Below are 21,566 nucleotides of genomic sequence, written 5' to 3'. Positions count from 1 at the left end.
CACTACACTGTTTGGCTCTTTCCTATTCTCTTATATTCTTACTTGTATTATAGTTATCTGTGAAGGTGTTTTTATTTTAATATTTTTGGTTTTGGAAAATATAATTACATTTAATAAAATAGTTATGTTAACATGTAATGGGTTTATTATTATTTTAAAAATAATAAAAAATTTTAGATTTTTGTCATTTCCATTGATACTGTAGTAAATATTGGTAGATATAACCCAAATAAACAAAAGCTCTTTTTAAGAGTATAAAGGAGCCCTCAACAAGTTTTAGAAGTATAAAAGAGTCCTCACACCAAAGAGTTTGAGAACTTCTGTGCTGCGCCATATTGTTTCTCTAATGCATCTGTTGTTAACTAAAGAAATAAGGTCTGTGAAAATGGAAAATGTACCAAATTACTCACTGCCTCTGGTAGTCATTGACATGGTGGCCATAGGTAGAAAATGAAAATCTTTGAAAACAACACCTTCTATTTCTTTTTTCTACTTCACAGGAGGATAAAGGGTGAACTCATAGCAGTTGTTTAAGAAATAATTCTTTGGTTTCCCTTGCTTTAGTCACTAAGTCTTCACGCTTAGGTTTCTAAGGGGAGGCTCAGCTGTGAGAGTCTATGCTGCCTACCTGCCTCACTTGCCCTAGGTGTCCCACCACTCAGAGATATCATTACCACTTTTGGAATGACCTGATACTTACAGACCCTTCCGAGCAGCTAACCACATGTCCAAATGTCTTGTTGTATCTGCAGCACACTACAGGCTCCTTATGAGAAACCACCAGGTGAGGCTCAGGGCGAGCTCTAGAGCATGAAAAACAAAATTAGTTCATGAAAACCAAAACCAATCTAGAGGCTTCCTCCCACCATCCTATTTATTCTGTGGCTTGGGTCATCCTTCCACCCATCTTCAGAATAAACTAGGAAGAACTGGGGACTGAGAAAATGAATGTTTTAGGTACATTGTACTTGGTAAATAGTATGAGACAAAAATCTGAGTTATAACCTTTGCCCCCAATACCCCCAGACAGACAAAGAAACAGAGACAGAGGAAGACAAAGAGAGACAGGAAGAGAGAGACAAAAAGGGAGACAGAGACAGGAGAGAGACAGACAGAGACAGACAGAGAAACAGAGACAGACAGAGACAAACAGAGAGACAGAGACAGGAGAGAGACACATACAGAAACAGACAGAGAAACAGAGAAATAGAGAGAGACACAAAGAGATAACGATAGACAGGCAGAGAGACAAGGAGACAGAGACAAATAGAGAGACAGGAGAGAGAGAGACAGAGAGAGAAAGAGAGACAGAGAGACAGAGAGAGAGACAGAGAGAGAGAATGTGCGTGTTTATGTCTGTATGTATGTCTATGATAATGGAGGTGGGGGATCACCACATTTCCATTGTATTCATTTTCTTTCAGATCAAACTCAATGCACAGCCAGGAATTACATTCCTTCTCCTGGTATATACATCGACCTACTCTCTCCTTCATTCTCCCATGTAGACGCCCTGAATTCAGCTTCACCCCAGATTCACTTATTTTTCCTCTCCTCAACTCTCTATGCGATCCTTCCATCACTGCTCTATCACCATGTTCTGTGTATAAATTGAGGCCCTCTCATATCCCTCAACTAACTCTTATTTCCACTAGTGTTTCGTGTCACTGTGCCCTGACAAAAGCACTGTGATCACCATCAGCTATGCCTCAGTCTTTGTTCCCTCTTGAAAAACCCCTTTCCAAAATAGTCTCTCAATTCCTAACAGCCAGGCATCAGTTCTGAAATTTCTTCCTGACTCTATAAAATAGACCCATAGAATAGCAATCTCTTGCTAGGGATACAAGGTGACATTTGGTGTTTGTGAAACTTTAAGCAGACACAAAAAGGGATTTCTGCAGAGATCCAGGCCAAGGGTGTTATACCGGCTAAGAAAAACTAGTCAAAGGCTGAGGCAAGAAAAAGTTTGAGCAAAATGCCAGTCCAGGAAGGTATGTTAACTAAGCAAGCTTTATGTTAAAAAGATATGATTTTAAATATATTCTCTTAATCATTAATAATAGCTTGTATGTATATAGAGTGCTTTAAACTTTGCAAAGCAGTTTAATATGTTATTTCATTTGATCCTCATAACAACCTTGTGGGGTAATATAATTTCACAGATGAGGAAACTGAGTCTAGGAAGGGTTAAGTGACTTGCCCAGGGTCACACAGACACAGTTGGTCTCGTAAGCAGAATGTGAACTTAGAACTTTTTGACTCTACTGTTCCCCTTAGCTAGGTAGAGGGTGAAGATCTGACAGGCAGAGAAATAAAGGCCTTTATATAAGAAACTGACCTATGAGTGACACCTGATATCTATAAGGAGGACATTAATGGAGAGATACCCACAAGAAGGGCCATAATAAGAATGGATCATCAGTGAAAGACAAGGAAAGATTGATGGCCAGAAAAGAAACTCAGGACTAAGAATGAACAGAAGCAATGATCTTCTAGTCTTGGCAAGTTACCAAGACAATAGAGTGGTAAGACACGTGCAAAGCTACTGTAGCAAATAGCAACAGAGACAAGACATCTGCCCCTGATGTTCAGGAGGAAAGAAAGGAAACAAGCATTTATAAAGTGCCTACTATGTGCCAGGCCCTGTGCTAAGTGCTTTACAAATATTATCTCACGTGATCCTCAGAATGACCCTAAGAGCTATTATGATCCCTATTTTCCAGCTGAGGAAAACTGAGGCAAAGAGGGTTAAGTGACCTGCCCAGGGTCACACAGCTAGTAAGTGTCTGAAGCCAAATTTGAACTCAGATCTCGCTAACTCCAGGCCCAGGGCTCTATCCTCTGCTGCCTAGCCACCTCAACTGTTTAAGTGGAGTTCAGCCAGGGGTGAGGGAGGAGTGAGCTGAGAACATCATCAGAAGAGAGGAGAATGGGAAGTGCCTTATAAGATCGTATGATCATAGGTTTAGAGCTGAAAGGGAGAAGTCGCTGACTCCAACCTCCTCCTTTTGCCGATGGGGAAAGGAAGGCCCAGAGAACTGAAGTCTGAGGCAAGATTCGAACCTTGGTCTTCCTAACTCCAAGTCCAGTGTTCTGCTCACCATACCACACTGAGTCCTAAAATATATAAGGAGATGTATCCAGGAAGAGAAATTTCCTTGAGATACGTATGTGTGTCGAGTCCATTCTCCATGGCTAGCCAGAGCTATATATGCTCAGTAAGGCATACAATAAATCTAGTTTCCCATTACATTACTCTTTTCAGGGCTGCAGGGCCATGACGGGAAGGCAAGTCTGGGCTCCACAAAATGGGCATGACCACCACACCCTCATTGTCCCTTTATGAATCACTAAATTCATGAGAGTTTTGGGTGAGATGATCGGCAAGGGTGTATATAGTTCTAAATCCAGTGAAACTATGGCATGCCCTTGGGGGAAGGGGTAGCCCTCCAAGAGGGTCTGGGCCAAGGGTGGCAAACCTGTGGCTTTCTAGGTCCTCGGGTGTGGCCTTTTGACTGAGTCCAAGTTTTACAGAACAAATCCTTTTATTAAGAGGAATTGTTCCGTGAAGTTTGGATTCAGTCAAAGGGCCGCACTTGAGGACCTAGAGGGCCTCATCCCTGGTCTGGGCAATTCTACATGAGTTGCTTTCTGTTGCCCCATCACAATTTCTACTCTATCACTGGACCTGGAGTCAGGAAGACCTGAGTTCAAATCCAGTCTCAGACACTGTGTGACCCTGGGAAAAAAATCACTTAACCTCTTGTCTGCCTCAGTTTCCTCATCTGCAAAATGGGGATGATAAGGTCATCCCCTGGGGCAGCTAGGTGGTGCAGTGATTAGAGCACTGGCCCTGGAGTTAGGAGGACCTGAGTTCGAATCCGGCCTCAGACACTTGACACACTGGGTGACCTTGGGCAAGTCCCTTAACCTCAATTGCCCTGCCTTCCCCCCTCCAAAAAAAAGGGAGAAAGAAAGAAAGATCATCCCCATTATACAGACAGCACCTACCTTCCTGGGTTGTTGTCAATACAAAACTAGATCATATCTGTAAAGTGCTTGTAAACTTTAAAGTGCTGTGTCAATGCTAGTTATGATCTGATCACTAATACTTAATTACTGAGATCAAGGCTCAGACGCTCCGATGAGATGATCCTTCGGACTTCGTGGCCCCGCTCTGGAGAGAGGGACGTGATGAGAGCCCATTGCTGCTCTTCTCTAGGATTCTGTCCTCGAGTTACAGAACGATATTGGGGAAGGCGAGAGAGAGGGTGAGAGAGAAGATGGAGAGGAGGAAGAGCGCCTCGAGAGAGGAGGCACGAAGCGGAATGAGAGTTAGGGGTAAGAGAGGAGTGAGAGGGAAAGCAAGGACAGCAAGGCTTGGGGGAAAACAAAAGCACCAGCCGGCATCTGACTTTTGACACTGGAGACTGGGGCTGTTTCACAACGATGCTGAAATAAGTTCGCTTCCATCCCCCACCGCGCCCCCGGCCACAATCTGTGCTAGATGTCATCGTCCCGTGGAATGGGTTCCTTTCTGAAGTTTACTTTTAATGTACTCCCTTGACATCTAGCTTCAAGCACTAATATCAATGGTGATGTAGTAGTCAGGCTGCTGGGGCTCTTCCGAGAGGAGCAAATTAACGTCCTTGGACCATGAGATAAAATTAGTAAAGAGCCTGTAAATCAGATCAAATGTTATTCGCTCTTCTCATGTACAACATTTAGCCAAAGGTGTACCTTCCATCAGAGCCGTAACTGGCATGGGGTGAATAGGGCTTTGGCCCAGGGTGTCAGTATCTAAGGAGATACTCAGGAAAGTCCCTGAGAAGATGTTTTCCCCCCTTGCTTCAAGGTCCTCCACTGGTCTATGGTGCCACATGGCACAACCGCCCCCAGGGTTCTAGTTTTGTGATACTCTTCTCTAAGCCCTACCCCTTTTCCTCCTAAACTTCTTGAAGATCAGGGAAAGACTCTCTGATCTACCTCCCCCAAGGGAAATGCACTTACAAAGAGACTACCTTCTACCGCACCACCTGTCATCTCCACACAACTGGTGAAAGAATCCTAGTTATCTCAATCATCTGCATGGATCACTTGGCCAATAGATGGGTGATCCCTTTGGGCTTACAATATGACTTCATACTGAGGGATGACGACAAGGATAGGGGAAGACAGGAGTGAGACCGAAGGCCTCAGAAGGGTAGCATATACCCAATATCCTCTGCAGGAGAGCTGACCTCTTTAGGCTGACAAGCCAAGTCACATACCTCATCCTTAGATGCAGGAGAGAGACAGAATCTGTGGCAACACACAGAGCTTTGATGTTGGACAGGTAGTGACAAGCTGTAAGCTCCCCCTGGATGCCGCTGGCTTTGGGGCAGGCAGAGAACAAGCAGTTGTGGTTCTTGAGATCCCAGATCTAGGTGGGAAGACAGAGGGCAAGTGTCATTCAGAGTCACATGCCCCCGAGGGGGTGTTCATCTAAGAAGCAGGCACTTTGTTCCTGGAAAGGCCCCCACTGTGTTTCATGCTTATGCAAAGCAGCCATCTGTTGTATGGTAGAGGTGAAGGTCTAGCCTCTGTCATAAATTTGCATCTATAAAATCCCTTGCCCCAAAAAGAAAAAAAAATCAAATAAATAAAAAATATCCCCTTAGCCCATGTGCATTGCAAATTGAACAGACTCCTGGGATCTTCTGTGGAGAATTTCACTCTCCAACCATGTTCCCACCTTTTCATCCCAAACTCTGGAGAATTCTTTTGCGATGCTGAGGCTGCCAGGGAGTACTGACTTTTATATCTCTAGTTCAATCAAGTAATTAACCAGTGCCTATTACATGCCAGGCACTATGCTAGGCACTGGGGACACAAACACAGTGAATGAAACAATTGCTACTTTCAAGGGGCTTACATTGTAATGGGAGCGGGGAAGGAGGGGACGAGCAGGTACATTAGTATATATAGAATAAATATAAAGAGAGTAAGTCTAAATAAATGCAAGGAAACTCGACATTCAGTCTGGGCAATCTCCTAGGCCAAACATATAATTTTTTATCATAAAGATCTTATTAACTGACTGCCTGAAACTCTGGGAAGGATATCAGTGCTTTTTTTTCTCTTTAAAGGATTCTATCCAGAAATCCTTGATGCAAAGAATGCTCATCCACCTACTTGCCTCACACAGACTGGACTTTTAAAACTTGATATATTCTGGAAATATGTTTTGCATGACTGCACATGTATAATCTATATCAAATCTCCTGCCTTCTCAAGGAGAGAGAAGAGACAGGAGAAAGGGAAGAAGAGAATTTGCTACTCAAGATTTTTTTTTAAGTTATGTTAAAAATATTTTTACATGTAATTGTAACAAAATAAAATATAAAAAGAAAAAAAACTTGATATATTCATTTTAATTATTCCCCTCTATGCATTCTCTCTGATTCAACCTAACCAGCTGAATCTCTTCCTTGACTACGCACCATATTCTCATGCCTCTAGGCTTTTGCTTGTGCTATTCCCAACTCCTGGAATGCCTTCCCTCCTCCTTTTTTCTTATTGAATTTTCATCCTTTCTTTAAATATCAGTTCAAATGCCAACTCCTCCAGGAAGCCTTTCCTGGTCTGTCTCCTCCCCCTCCCCCATGGTAACTTCCCCCTCCTGCCTCATATGGCACTTTGTTTTATAACTCTGACGAACTTAGCATGTTTACTCTTGAAATAACCGGTGCATCGATACAGAGACTATCACACTGTTGTCTAGCTGTGGGCAGAATAGGGGTCTAGGGTTATATCCCTGGCTTGTCCTCAGTTCAGTATCTGAAGCTATGTTTTACATCAACTGGTCAGAACATATTGGTGATTGAACTGGAATGTCGAGGGAAAGCTAGTAAACTAAAGTTATCTGTGTTGTTGTCTTATCTTCGTGCAGGACTGGAAGGTCATTGAAGGCAAGAACCATGTTTTATCTAACTTTGTATCCCCCACCCTCCGCCCCCACCCAGTGCCTATCACAGTGCTCTGTCAAAAGAATATAAGTTCGTTGAGGACAGGGGCCGTTTCATTTTTGCCTTCTCAGTCCTCGGATCCCCTAGCACAGTGTCTGGAACATAGGTAATTGATAAATGCTTTTTGAAGGAATGAATGAATTGTAGATATTTGATACATAATGCACATTGTAGATACTTAATAATTATCTGTTTGTCACAACTGCAACAAACATCTTTTAAAATATAGCTACCTCTGGGAGGAAGAAATTAAGTCGTCAAATTAAGGTGATGTGAGAAACATGGTTGTGGGGATCACAGGGTTTCTTGGGCAGGGCCAAAACCTGAGGAAGAACCATGTGATGGTCCCTTAGTCTGTGGGGATCACAGGCCCTCCCTAGGCAGGGTCAGATCCTGAGGAAGTAGATTGGTATAGTTGTGGGGATCACAAGACTTTCTAGGGTTTGACCATGAGAAAGACCCAAGTGATAACCCCTAAGGAAGGCTGTGCAGACTGCAGGTCTCCCTGAGGGAGCCCAAGTGGTAGCCCCCTTAATCTGTAGGGATCACAGGGCTTCCTAGGCAGGGTTAGACCCTGAGGAAGGCCCAAGTGATGGCCCCTTAAGAAGGCTGTACAGACCACAGGACTCCCTGAGGAAGACCCAAGTGGCAAACCCCTTAACACTGCTATGGGGATGACAAGACCCCCCAAGGCAGGGTCAGGAAGTAAGCCTGAGATGAGCTTCCACAGCTCATTGCTTTCCTGGTAGCATAACCATAGGAAGATCCACATCACTTGCCCATTCTCACCCAAAGAACTCAGGACCAGAATGGGCAGAGAAACGCATTTATCAAACTCCTCTTGAGAGAGCAGGTACAGTGCTACTAGAAGCACACACCCTGATACAGAAGCAGGAGTGAGGGTAACCAGTTCCTCCATCCTTGTTTGACTTAGGATTAGTTTACATTCTTAACTTTTCTACATACTTTTCTTAAGCTACACAGTTTACATAGTTAGGATAATAAGGATACAGAAGCAAAAGTGAAGTTATTTAGTTCTATCTTCCTTGTCTGAGTTAGGATTAATCTACATTCTTTATTTCCCTATCTTCCCTCTTTAACATATGCAAATTATGCAGATCAGTAGGCCTGGACAATTGACCAGGACCTGACCCTTGAACTGACATGATAAGCTTGGACTGGTTCAACTGGTTTAGCCTCTCTAGTCTCCCTGAAACCAGGATGGCCATTGTCTTGGTAGGTAAACTTTAACTCAGCTATATGGAGAGCTTCTGCGGGAGCAAAACCAGATACCCTACTATCTTTTCTTACAGGTGACATGGAAAGCACTTGATTACCTTAGAGTACTATACAAATCACTATCATTATTTTTAATATCACTGGTCATTTACACTTCAGTATGAATTAGCTCATCAGCTGGTTTTCTTAGAGCACTGAGGAAATGGGAATTTTGCCGGGATTGGAGGGAAGATCATTTCAGAATAGATGGTATTGCCCAGGGAGGGCAGGTCTAGGGGTGTGGTGGTGTCACAATGGGCAGCCTGGGCAAAGGAGAGATTTGGAAGAGTAGGGAGAAAGGAACAAAGAGGAAGTAGCAAAGATACACTTAAAATTTTGTCAGGGACTAACCTTAGTTACGTCCAAAATAAATATTTGTACAACTCAGGAATGGTCTTCTTCCTGTTCTCACACCCTTTCCTGTATGGTAGCTTCTTTTTCAGTTGGTATTTTTACGTGCCCAGAAAATATCAAATAGGACCATAAGATCTCAGATTCAGAACTGGGAGAGATCTCAGAGACTATCTGGTTGCCCTTCTCTTCCCTTCCCCTATTATATAGATAAGGAAGTTAAGGTCCAGGGCAATATAATAAGGACTTACTCATGATCACCTGGGTAGGATTTGCACCCAGGTCTTCTTATTCCAAAATCATTCTTACATGTCGCAAGACAAAAAAGTGAGACTAAAGACTCAAGAAATTGTATGTACATTTAAGAAGGCTAACAGCACTCAGGAAGTCCTTGTAAGGGGTTTCCATGAATTAGGAAAGTGGAACATATGGACTGAAAAAGCAATTTTAAAAAAGCAAAGATGCCACATTCAGCTGTTTGGGCCTTCTATGATTAATGTGTATTGAATAAGAATAATATATTAAGAAGCAACTTACACACCATATTTCAAGGATATGATTTCAGTGTATTTTAAATAAATTTTAGGAAGTGATTCAAATGTGCCTGAATCATCACAGGCAAGATGTTAATCTCGTAATGATGGATACAGATTGGGAAAATATGGAAAGACACATGGGAAATAAAGTAGAATATATGACACCTACCCACACATACAGTTTCCATGACTGGAGAGCAAAGGCAATTTAGGGGAAAAAACACTTCTTTGGAGTGTTTAAAAAATGAAGCTTTCAAATGGAAATCTGAAGGAAATTGTTAATGCCTTTTCATGCATTTAATTTTTTATGATGTTTATCAAAACAAAATTTGCAAATCTTACGGTATTAGTTATGTTTGCCCAGGAGACTAAGGGGGAAGTAGGGTTCCTTGCTATATTAATGAATATGTGACCTTGGGCAACTAAATCTAGCCTTGCTATATCCCAGTTTGGGGCTGCTAGGTGGCACAGTGGATAGAGTGCTGGGCTTGGAATCAGGAAGACATCTTCATGGTTCAAATCTGGCCTCAGACACTTGCTAGCTATGTGACTCTAGGCAAGACATTTCATCCTCTTTGCCTCAGTTTCCTCATCTATAAAATGAGCTGGAGAAGGAAATGGCAAATCACTTCAGTATCACAGTCAAGAAAACCCCCAATGGGGATATGAAGAATCAGAAATGCCTGAACAATATATCTCAGTTTTTTCCTCAAGAAATTGGGGAGAATAACCTTGCCCTTGAAACTTAAGATCATTGTATAGAGCTTAAGTTGACTTTGGGGGCCTCTAGCTTGTCCAGTCCACCCACATAAGAATCATGGTGGGATGCAGTGGATTATAATGCCTATAATCCCTGTTGCTGGAGAAGCTGAGGCTGGTGGAGCCCTTGAGTTCAAGAGTTCTCAGCTGTAGTAGGTCTTGAGCCAATCAGGCGTTCACACTATTTCTGGTTCCAATATAGTGAGCCCCCAGGAGCAGGGGCTGCTTAAAGAGAGACAAGCTGACCCAGGTCAAAAATGGAGCAGGTCAGAGCTTCCATGTCAACCAGTAGTAGAGACTGGACCCAGGAGAGTGACTGTTGCATTTCTAGCCTAGGTGGGATAGGAATACCCAGTCTCAAAAAAAAAGCCAACCAAAAATGGAGAGACAAAAAAAAATAGACCTGATCATCATCTGAGATGAAGTAAATTAATTAGTTAATAGATCAAACAGATGTATATCAAGCACCTACCATGTGCCCTACTCTACTCTCTAGAATAGACAATCCAATGTTTACATAATGCAAACCACCAAAGCACCTTCATGGAATTATGTGTTTGGGAGGATTTCTTGAAGTCATCTAGTTCACTAAATCTTCTTCTACACAGGCTCATTTTCTGGAAAGCAGGGCAAAGGCATGGCCTCCACAGTTGTGAGGTTAGTTTTCTCTAGAGGGAGGCATAATTCTGTTGTATCTGAATTCACTAATAATATACCTGGGGCAGCATGGGGCAGGGAGGATGTAGTTTATTAGCTTTCCTTTCCATCGTCTCCTTCCACTCAGTTTACTTGCCAAGTCTGTGTACCATTGCCAAGCCCTCCCACTCAGACCATTAGATTTGGGGGTGAGGGGTGTGTGCCATGAGCCAATGTTGCTGTGAGTAAGTCCTGTCTCTCGGTCGTCACTCTCTTGGGGGTGAGAAACAGCTATGTCATGTAAAAGTCAGTGAGATCATAGAACAATGGGAGGACAGATATAGATCTAGAAGAGACCTCAGAGGTCATCTATCCCAACCCCTCCATTTACAGATGAAGAAACTGAGATCCAGACAGGGGACTCACCCAAGGTTCCATAGGTAGTAGTGTCAGAAGCAAGACTAGAACCCAGGTCTTCCAAGTCTAGAACCAGGGTTCTTTTTATTTCACCAAATTATTTCTTCCAGGGCAGTAGAAGACACCTTCTTTAAATTCATATGAATAAAAAAATCATCTGCTGCTGGTAGTTTTCTCATCCTGGCCCATCATAGGTCCAGATCTTACCATACCACTCCCCTTCAACATCACAGAAGTCTAGTCGTGTCAATACTTCACTGAAGCAAATCATAACCTGTGTAAAACTTAGAGTCTTAGAAACTTGTCCTAGACTAAAAGAGGTTTGGGGCAGTGAGGGGGCACAGTGGACAGGGTGCTGGACAAAGAGTCAGGAAGATCTGAGTTCAAATCCAGCCTCAGACACTTCCTAGCTGTGTGACCCCAGGCAAGGAACTTAACCCTGTTTGCCTCAGTTCATTGTATGCAAAATGAGCTAGAGAAAGAAACGTCCAACCACTCCAGTATCTCTGCCAAGAAAACCCCAAATGGGGTCAAGAAGAATAGGATACGACTGAAACAATGAGCACTACCAAGAGAGGTTTAGTCAATATTCCACTTCTGGAATACTGCTTTTGCCTCTGGACACCAATTTTTAGGAAGGGCATTGATAAGCTAGAGTACACTCAGAGGTAGGCAACCAGGATAGTGAAGGACCTTGAGTCCATGTCATATGGGAATTGACTGAAGGATGAGGAGATATTTGAGCTGTAGAAGAAAAGATTTGGCAGGGTAGGGGAGGACAAGATGACTAGAGCCCTCAAGAGCCAATTGCTATTTTCAGTGTGAGCATTTACACCTTGAAAATCAGGAAATGCTACAAATCCAGGCTTCATTGATTGTCTAAATGTTAACAACACAGATTCAACTTTAAACTGTGCCATCAATACATTTTTTCTCCAAGAAAGCCAGTTGTTAAATGTTTACCAGAGCAACACTGGCTGTTTTAAAGTATTTGAAGGGCTATAATATGGAAGAAATATTAGGCTTGTTTTGCTTGATCTGAGGACACAGGGGTAACAGGTAGAATTTCAAAGAAAAATATTCAGGTTTGATATAAGAAAAACCTTTCTTTTTTATTTTAGACTTGAATACTAAAACTTAAATACATAATAAGAACAGAAAAGGAAACATTGTAAACTTAAATATTAAAACTTAAATATAAAATAAGAAAAGAAAAAATGTCGTGTGCACAGCACAATGTGAGATAGAATTAAAAATATACAGCAATAAATTTTCATTTCGAGAAAGCCTCTATGTTAAATACTGCATGTTGTGTAGAAAACTTTCCTAATCATGTTGTTGTTGCTGAATTGTTTTTCAGTCATGTCTGACTCCTCATGACCCCATTTGGGGTTTTCTTAGAAAAGATAATGGAGTAGTTTGCCATTTCCTTCACCAGCTCATTTTATAAATGAGGAAACTGAGGCAAACAGGGTTGAGTGACTAGCCCAGGGTCACACAGCTAGTAAGTGTCTGAAGCCAGATTTGAACTCAGGTCTTCCTGACTCTAGGCCCAGCACTCTATCCACTGTGCCACCTACTTGTCCTTTCTAATTATAAGAGGTATTAAAAATGGAATGGTCTGCCTTGGGAGATTTCTCTTACTAGTGGTCTTTGAGCAAAACTAGGTGACTACTTGCCAGATAAATTTTGGAGGGGTGGTCTTGTTCAGGTATATGGTTTTCTATGGCAGCCTCGAGTCTTTTCCAATTCTGAAATTCTGTATACTTGCTATGTCTCCCTTCCAGACTCTAAGTTCTTATTTATCATCATATCTTTCTCAGTACCTAGTAACAGCACTTGATAAATGTTGAATGGAATCTTCCTCTGATTGCCCCACTCCTAATCCTGTCCAGCCATATAATAAACATGGGCTAATGTAGGTAACAAGGAATGTGTGAAGAGAGTATGATACAAACCCAGAACTTCCATTGGCAAATATTTCACATGGCCTGGACTGATAGCGATATACCCCTCCGTTATCGCAGACTCTGTAGCCACCTTGATATGGTCAAGTTATGACCACTGTCAGGACAGGTTTCCCCTTACTGGAGGTATTTAAGCAAAGACTGCATTATTCTTGATCAGGTATCTTGGAGTAGGGACTCTTTTCAGGTATGTTTTGGATTAGAGATGACTTCTGATGCAATTAGGAGGTTGTCTCACTTTTTTATGTAAAGGAGAACAAATCATCGTTTTGACAAATTTCTCCATAAGAATCAGTGTGGTAGATCAGCTAGGTGGTACAGTGGATAGAGCACTGTTCCTGGAGTCAAGAAGATCTAAGTTCAAATCCAGCCTCAGATGCTAGCTGAGTGACCCTGGGAAAGTCACTTAGCCCTGATTGACTCAAAAAAAGTCAGGGTTGTAGAGTAGTTAGAGAGCTTGCCTATGAGCCAGGAAGACCTGTGTTTAGGTCCTGCCTTCAACAAATACTGGCTATATGACCCTGGATAAGTTACTTAATAATCTCTGAGCCTCAGGTCCCATATCTGTAAAATGAGGGAGTTGGACCTCATAATCTCTAAGGTCCCCTACAGATGTAAATCCCACATTCCTATACTCAGAAACATAAAGTGAGAGGCAAATGCCAAGTGAATAATGATGGGTGATATTTCTGTCATTATAATTCCCAAGATACAGTGGAATCTTTTAAAATTGGGGTCAGATGATGGTAGAAGATTCCTTTGTCCTTTGGGGAATTAAAATTAAATTTTTTTTAAAAAAACCCAACCCTTCTTTTACCTCATCTTTTCATGTCTCCTCACATTGGACTTCTGATTGATTCAAAAAACATTAAATTCACTTAGCACATGCCTGGCACATAGCAGACATTTAGTAAATGCTTATTGACTGACTAGTTATTATGTTCTTGATAAATAACAGCATGGCTACCTAGTGGGAGGGCTGAGCTTGGTGTCACACATACTTAGGTTGAAATTCCACCTTTGTCCTGTACTACCTGGGTGACCATGGAGAAGTCACTTAACTTCTCAGTGACAACTCCTTAAGGTTGTAAGTTAGAGAAAAGTTGCTGATTTGCTTCAGTGTAAGGAGTTTCCAGAGTGGGATCTCCCCTCGCCAATGAAATCAAAGGTCTGCTCTTTACCCCACCCAAATGCACTAGGCACTGTCCTAGTTGCTGAGAATAGAAAGAATGACAAAGTAGCCTCTTCCCTCCAGAAGTTTGCATTCTAGAAGGAAATAGAACACATATACAGTTATGCAAATACAAAATTATATAACAAAGAGAGAGAGAGCACTCATCACTGGGTATGGAGAGGGGGTCCTTAACATGAGATGGAGGGATCCTTAATAATTTGGGGTATATTTAAATTTGGCGCCAAATTCTCAGAAAGATCTCCTATTCGGATTTCAATATATAAAAGCTACAGCTGGTAAGAACCTCCTCTTTTCCTTGGAGGTCTTGAGGTCTATGCCAAAATACCCTGAGAGCCACTTCCATGCATCAAGCTTAAGATGCCCAGTGGTATTCATTTTCCAGTTGCCAACTGGGTTTCCCTTCCACATCCCCTCCCTTCATTTCAAGTGCTATTTATTCATGTTGCCACAGTGAGACTCCCCAAAGCTGACAACAGGCAAGACCTAGACAACAAAGCACAGGTGCTGATCTGTATATGTTACTACATGTAATACCAAAAGGGGAAAAACCTTGACTGTATTGTCAGTGGACATCGAAAATATTCTTTTCTCCTCTGCTGCTATGTGGAGGTAAAACACTGGAGCAAGGTGGCTTTTCAGCATGCCTGTTGGTTTTCTAGAATGTAAAAAGAACAAACAATTGAGTTGTGTTTCACCTGTTATTTCCAAATGAAAACATCAGACTGAACTTGGCTCTGATCTGGTGCTTCTATTCAACCTGGAGGAGGGTTCAAGGATATTTCATTGTGGGATAAAAGGGCTGAAACAGATAATACCCAGCTATAGCAACATAACTCAGTGTGAGACGAAGCCCTCAGCTCTGTCGCTCCAACCATGGACAAGGTTACCACAAAAGGCAGAAGGCCCAGGAGGTAGAGAGGAGAGGGTCGACTTGGGCTGGATTCCAAAACAGGTTGTTGTAACTTCACAAAGGCAGGTGTTAACAGTGTTTAGAGAACAACAGAAAATTCCAGCGGACATAGGAACACTAAGCAAGATTTATTCAGTCATTTGCCAAGAGTTTCCAATACGCTGCTGCCTTGCTCTCAATGATATCATGATATGTGAGCTGGGTGGGAAGGTGGGGTGTGCTTCACTGAGGACAAAAAGAGTGATGAAGGAAATCTTTTCTGAACTATGTGGCTGGGAAGCGAGTTAATGGTCTCGCATTAAAGGTAAACAGGAACTTAAGGGAAGAGGAATATGGGAAGAGTGGGAGTAGCAAGCATCTCTCGCTCTACAGGGTGCATGATGCAGAGCCATAACTTTAAATCTCTGCAATTTGTATAAATTTCAAAAGCTGTACTTGTTTTTTCCCACCTACGCCCACCCCTCTAGACCAATTTATAGAATCAAAGAATCTTCTCCTTTCTTCCCAACCCCCAAGACTATAAATTAGCAAATTGCTAGTTGGCATTTACTGAGTACCTGCTGTTCACACAGCATACACAGAAAGTATGGCTCCATCCTTGATGCAAACTCATGAAGGATATGACCATAATGACTCGCAATGGGGAGGTGGGAGCTTGATGACAAATAAGGGAGAGCTGATGGCACTCCACCTCTTTCTGGTATGATAGCCTGTGTAGCTATGCAGCTTGGTATTGTCTAGTTATGCCACAGGAGGCATTTAAGCAAAGACTGGACTACTCCTTGTCAGGTAAGTTGGAGTGGGGATTCTTTTTGGATATGTGTTGGACTAGAGATGACTTCTGAGATAGCTAAGTGGAATAGCAGATAGAGTACCCTGGCTGGAGTCAGAAAGCACTGAATTAAAATCTGGCTTCAGACACTTACTAGCTATGTGGCCTTGGGCAAGCCACTTAACTTCTGTTTGCCTCAGTTTCCACATTTGTAAAATGGGGAGAATAATAGCACCTACTTTCTAGGGTTGTTGCGAAGATCAAGTGAGATAATTGTAAAGCGTTTAGTACTGTGCCTGGCATATAATAAGCACTATATAAATGTTAGTTCTTCTTGTTGTTATTCTGAGGTCTCTGATTCTTTGCTTCCTTCTAGAAATGGGCAAGCTATTATCCCAGATAAGGCTGAACAACCATACTCAATGACTAGGTATGGATGTAATCCCAGTCAACCAAGGTGACCCAGAGATATGAACAAGAGTAAACCAGAGGAAAGGAGAAGGTCCTAGTGATTAATAAGATCTCAGGGACAATCCATGGAAGTACTATCCAAGAAGGGAATCTTTGGATATGGATATATGCATTCTTATTTATTGCACTTGATTAAGGGGACTGCCTAATAATATCCTCTAAACCTCTGTAAAATTCAGTCTAATAGAAGCCTATGTAGTAAGGGATTCTCGAATTCACTTAAGATTTGGAACATGGGAAAGTCTTCAGAGTTTGACCTGCACAAAATTATGAATTAGACAAAGTTTTTCTTTGCTACTGCCTCTTCTTTCTACTTCCAGCTCTGGTTTCTTAGCTTTGCAATGTCTTCCTCTTGTTGGTAGTTGCTCCCAGCTAAGATGCTCCACCTCATCTGCTCTTTCTGTGAAGTACTATGCCCCAAATGTTACCTTTATATCCTTGATCCCTTCCTGCCCCCTCTCCCCCAGTATTATTACCCTCAGCCCTAATGGATCCCCATTCATTGTAAGAAGAAAATCAAGACTGATTAAAACAACCTGCACTGAGTTATGAATGACTTACAGACTCCAACATTCTTAACTCCTTCTCCTTGATACTGTCTCTTCTTTTGGCTTTTTTTAAAATATTGCTTTCTCTTGATGCTTCTCTTAACTGTCTGACTCTTCTTTCTTGAGTTGTTTGGTTGGTTTTTGGTTTTGTTATGTTTTGCTGGTTCATCTTTTTTAACTCCCTAAGTTTTCTTCAAGATTCTGTCCTCAAGCCTCTTCTTTCCTGATCTTATACTCACTTCTTTGGTGAGCTCTTCCTCTGCAATGGATTCAATGATCACATCTATGTGGATGTCTCCACAATCCACACACACAACCCAGATCTTTTCTCAGCTCCAATTCCACAATTCTACTAGCTGGATGGACAGCTCCCCTTGGATGTCCAGCCATCAGATCTAACCTAACACTATTCAAACTGAACTAATATTCATCCCTCCCCCAAATCTGCCTCTTTGCCAGCTTCCCTGTTTTTGTGGATGGCACTTCCTGTTCTCACCTACCAAGACTTGAAATCTTGTAGTCATTTTTGATTCTTCCTTCTTCCTCACTTCCCACATATAGTCAATTGCCAAGTACTGTCAATTTTACCTTGGTTATATCTTTTGATTCTGTTCCCTCTTCTCATCTCACAGACACCTTCCAAATTTAGATGCTTATTACCTCTCATTTGGATTATCAGGATAGCTTTATAAATGCTTTTCCTACTTCCAGTCTCTCCCCTTTCTGATTCATCTTTCACACCACTTCCAGAGTAATTTCCTAGTGCATGGGTGTGATTTTATTTCCCTGGTCAGAAACCATCAGTGGCTCCCTATTACCTCTAAATAAAATAAAAGTTCCTTAGTGTGACATTTAAATGCCCCTCTCTGCACCCCTTACTGTTCTGCTGCAACCTACCTTTCCAGCCTCATTTTGCATCCCTATCTTTGTACACACTATATTCTGGCCAAATTAGATTCCTTGCTACTTCTCAATTTCATCCTGCCTCTCCAACCTTCATGTATTTGCAGAGACCATTCCATTTGCTTGAGATGCACTCCTTCAACATCTCTATTTGTTGAAACCCTTACCTTCCTCTATGCTATCTTCCTCTAAGTTTCTGCACTTGAATTTAGCTCAGGCACCATTCCTGTCATTGGAAGGAACCTTTTCCCTCTCAAATTTCTCCTGGTACATTTTCTAAACCTCCCATCTGCCTTTTTCATAGTCCAGCTAATAGCAGACATATAGGGGCGGTATGCTGTACTGTAAGAGAGTCAGGTGTATCATAGTAGCAGAACTAGGTTTGAATTCTTGTTAATACATTTACCACGTGGGAGGTCCTGGGCAAGCCATTTATCTGTTTCCTTGTTTGTAGAAGAGGGATGAAAACACTTACAACAACAATAACTGGCATTTATATAGGACATTAAGGTTTGCAAAGCACATTTCGTTCATTATCCCACTTAGACCTCACCCTGTGAGGTAAGTACTATGGACATTTTTATTATCATTTTAAAATAAGAAAACTGAGGCTTAGAAACATAAAGTGACTTGTCTGAGGCTCAGAAAAATCAGGTGAGTTTTTATGATCATGCAACTAGTAAATGGCACAACTGGGATGAACATGACATTATTACTATGAACATGTCTTTCCCCTCTTATTAGTTGGTAAGTTCCTAGAGGGTAAAGATCATAATGTGCAGGAAGGTGGCCCAGTGGATAGAGTTCTGGGCTAGAGTCAGGAAGACTCTCATCTTCCCAAGTTCAAATCTGGCCTTAGATACTTATTAGCTGTGTGACCCTGGGCAAGTCATTTTACCCTGTTTGCCTCAGTTTCTGCATTTGTGAAATGAGCTGGAGAAGCAAATAGAAAACCACACCAGTATTGTTGGCCAAGAAAACCCCAAAAGGAGTCATGAATAGTCAGACATAACTGAAGAAAAATGACTTTGCACCTAGAACATTGCCCTTCACAGGGTAGAAGCTTAACAAACAATGGATGTTTATTAAAGAAACTTCTCAGACTATTTGCATTTTAAAAGAAGTGCTCCTTAACCCAAAAGGTTGAATTTTTAATGGTCACATGAAGGATCAGGTGGTACTAAGGAGATATTTTGGGCTGCCAAAGGAACTTCTTGGAGATACTTAAATTCTACTTAAGAAACTCCAGGGTTGTTTTTTGTTGATCTGGCAGCATATAGTATGTCCCGGAGAGGAGAGAGAAACCTTACCTTGGAACATAAGGGTTCCAGATTCGAATTATTCGATCCATTCCACCAGTTAGTAGCAAGTTGTTTCTTTTACAGAAGGAAAATGCTTTGACTCCTTTATGTACTCGGAAAACTGTCTGATCGCCATCTGCTCGCCTCTGGGGCAGACCAAGGGATGTTTGGTGCCATTTTCTTACTTTTCCATCTTTCTTAACATCTTTTATTTCCTTCATCTTTTGCTCAACGTTTGTTGTTCCAGTGGTACACCCTGAAAGCAAAAAACCAAAAAGCTATTAAATAAAGCTGGCTAGTTTTCAGCTGAGTCAGAGACTTTTGAAGGTTCTGGGCTTGCTTTTGGAGAGGACTGTCACTGTCATCTTCTGCCTCAGGTTATGAGAATGTAGATATTCTGAGCTGGAGAATGGAAACTATTTCCACAGGAAAGAAAACCAATTCCCGTATGTCTTCCAGAAAGAGGCAACTTAGCACCATGTAGGGGGTGAGAGGGCATCAAGAAGGAAATGCAGTTCCAATTAAACCTTAAGCAGGGACATGCTGTTAAGCTGCAGCCTGAGGAATTTTTAGGGAACATTTTCCAGTCTGTTAAACAGTGAAATAGGTTCTTAGGGGAAAGTTATAGAATCTCCTCTGGAGGACTTTAAACAAGTTAGGTTCTTATCGCTATAATAGCTAATGTAGCTAGCATTTATAGAGGGCTTTTTTAAACATTATTTCATCTGATCTTCACAATAATCCTGTCAAGCAAATATCATTATTATCCCCATTTTACAGATAAGGAAACTGAAGGTGAGAGAGATTAGGAGATTTGCCCACAGTCTTACAGTTATTAAGAAACTGAGGCAGAATTTGAACTCTGGTCTTTCTGACTCCAAGTAGAGCACTTTATCCACTGTGCCACATTGGAATGGTTTAAGGGCCGTCTTGCCAGAAGGCATAGGTCTAGACTACATGACCTCTTCAGATTCTTTGCAACTCTACATCTCCTAACTCAAGAAGTGCACCTCTTATGTCCAATGAATAATACCTTATTTCCCAATAAATTAGGTATTTAGATGGATCTACGATCTCACTGATGTGAATATTACTTTTATTGGTACAGATGATAACCCCTCAATACTTTCTCCTCCTGTATAATTCTTTTTTTTTCTTTTTTTAAATTTATTTTTTTATTTTTAGTTTACAATATTCAGTTCCCCAAGTTTTTGGGTTCCAAATTTTCTCTCCCTCCCACTCTTCCCCCCAACCTCCCAAGATGTCCTACATATACCTTCACCTTGAATTTATTTACATAATAGACCAGTTGTAAAGAAGAACTATAACCAATGGAATGAATCATGAGAAAGGAGAAACAAAACCAAAAAAAAAAAAGGAAAAATTAAAAAAAGAAAGAGAGCACAAAAAGTTTGCCTCAATCTGCATTCAGACTCCATAATTCTTTCTCTGGGTGTGCACAGCTTTTTCCATCATGAGTCTTTTGGAGCCATCTTTGAACGTTGCATTGACAGGAGTCAAGTCTATCAAAGTTTTATAGCCCTTTGGGTATAGTTCCTTACAAATACTGTGTGTCTATAATCGTGTATAATGATCTCCTGGTTCTGCTCCCCTCACTCAGCATCAGTTCGTATATGCCATCTCAGGTTATGATGAAGTCCATCTGCTCCTCATTTCTTATAGCACAATAGTATTCCATTACATCCATGTACCATAATTTGTTTAGCCATTCCCCAATTGATGGGCATCCCCTTGAGTTCCAATTCTTTGCCACCACAAAAAGAGCTGCTATAAATATTTTTGTACATATGGGTTCCTTTCCCACTTGTATGATCTCTTTGGGATATAGCCCTTGAAGTGGTGTTGCTGGGTCAAAGGGTATGCACATTTTTATAGCCAATTGAGTATAGTTCCAAATTGCTCTCCAGAATGGCTGTATCAGTTCACAACTCCACCAACAATGTAACAGTGTTCCAATTTTCCCACATCCTCTCCAGCATTTATCATTTTCCTTTTTGGTCATGTTAGCCAATCTGACAGGAGAGATTTGGTACCTAAGAGTTTTTTTGATTTGCATTTCTCTAATCAATAGTGATTTAGAGCATTTTTTCATATGCCTATAGATATCTTTAATTTCTTCCTATGAAAACTGCCTGTTCATATCCTTTCCTCCTGTGTAATTCTTATGCACGTCTTTTCCACAACACTTTCATAAAGTATCTCTCCAATGTGCTGGAGAACTTTCTCAAGTTGTTACAGTATCACAGGGAATATGAATTTAATGCTGTTCATGTATTATTTATTCCTCCCCCCCCTTACTGGTAGATAAATGGAGTACAGAAAAAAAGCCAAGGAGTTATCTTTGGTAATAGAGGGTCCTCTAAATAAAGTCTGTATATACTTGAGTTATTTGGTTCAACTGTTTAATTGCTATGACCAGTGAATTCAGTTAATTCCCACCAATATGGACAGGTTCAACGAATGGCTGAACTGATGGCCCCACATGGTCGCAGTG

General features: G+C 41.4%; 1 protein-coding gene across 1 annotated transcript in view; it reads right to left on the bottom strand.

Annotated features, from left to right (window-relative positions):
* LOC118836883 (WD repeat-containing protein on Y chromosome-like) overlaps window positions 1-21,566 on the bottom strand; it is a 175,262-nt gene that overhangs the window by 51,189 nt on the left and 102,507 nt on the right. Inside the window, exons 11-14 of the mRNA XM_036744003.1 lie at window positions 19,061-19,307; window positions 14,696-14,801; window positions 5,271-5,422; window positions 701-803 (exon numbers count right to left, since the gene is read on the bottom strand). Coding sequence (XP_036599898.1) covers window positions 701-803; window positions 5,271-5,422; window positions 14,696-14,801; window positions 19,061-19,307 — 608 coding nt within the window. The remainder of the gene's footprint in view (window positions 1-700; window positions 804-5,270; window positions 5,423-14,695; window positions 14,802-19,060; window positions 19,308-21,566) is intronic.

Source organism: Trichosurus vulpecula, chromosome 2 (assembly GCF_011100635.1).
Source record: "Trichosurus vulpecula isolate mTriVul1 chromosome 2, mTriVul1.pri, whole genome shotgun sequence".
NCBI lineage: Eukaryota > Metazoa > Chordata > Mammalia > Diprotodontia > Phalangeridae > Trichosurus > Trichosurus vulpecula.
This window is presented reverse-complemented; position numbering and strand designations above follow the sequence as displayed.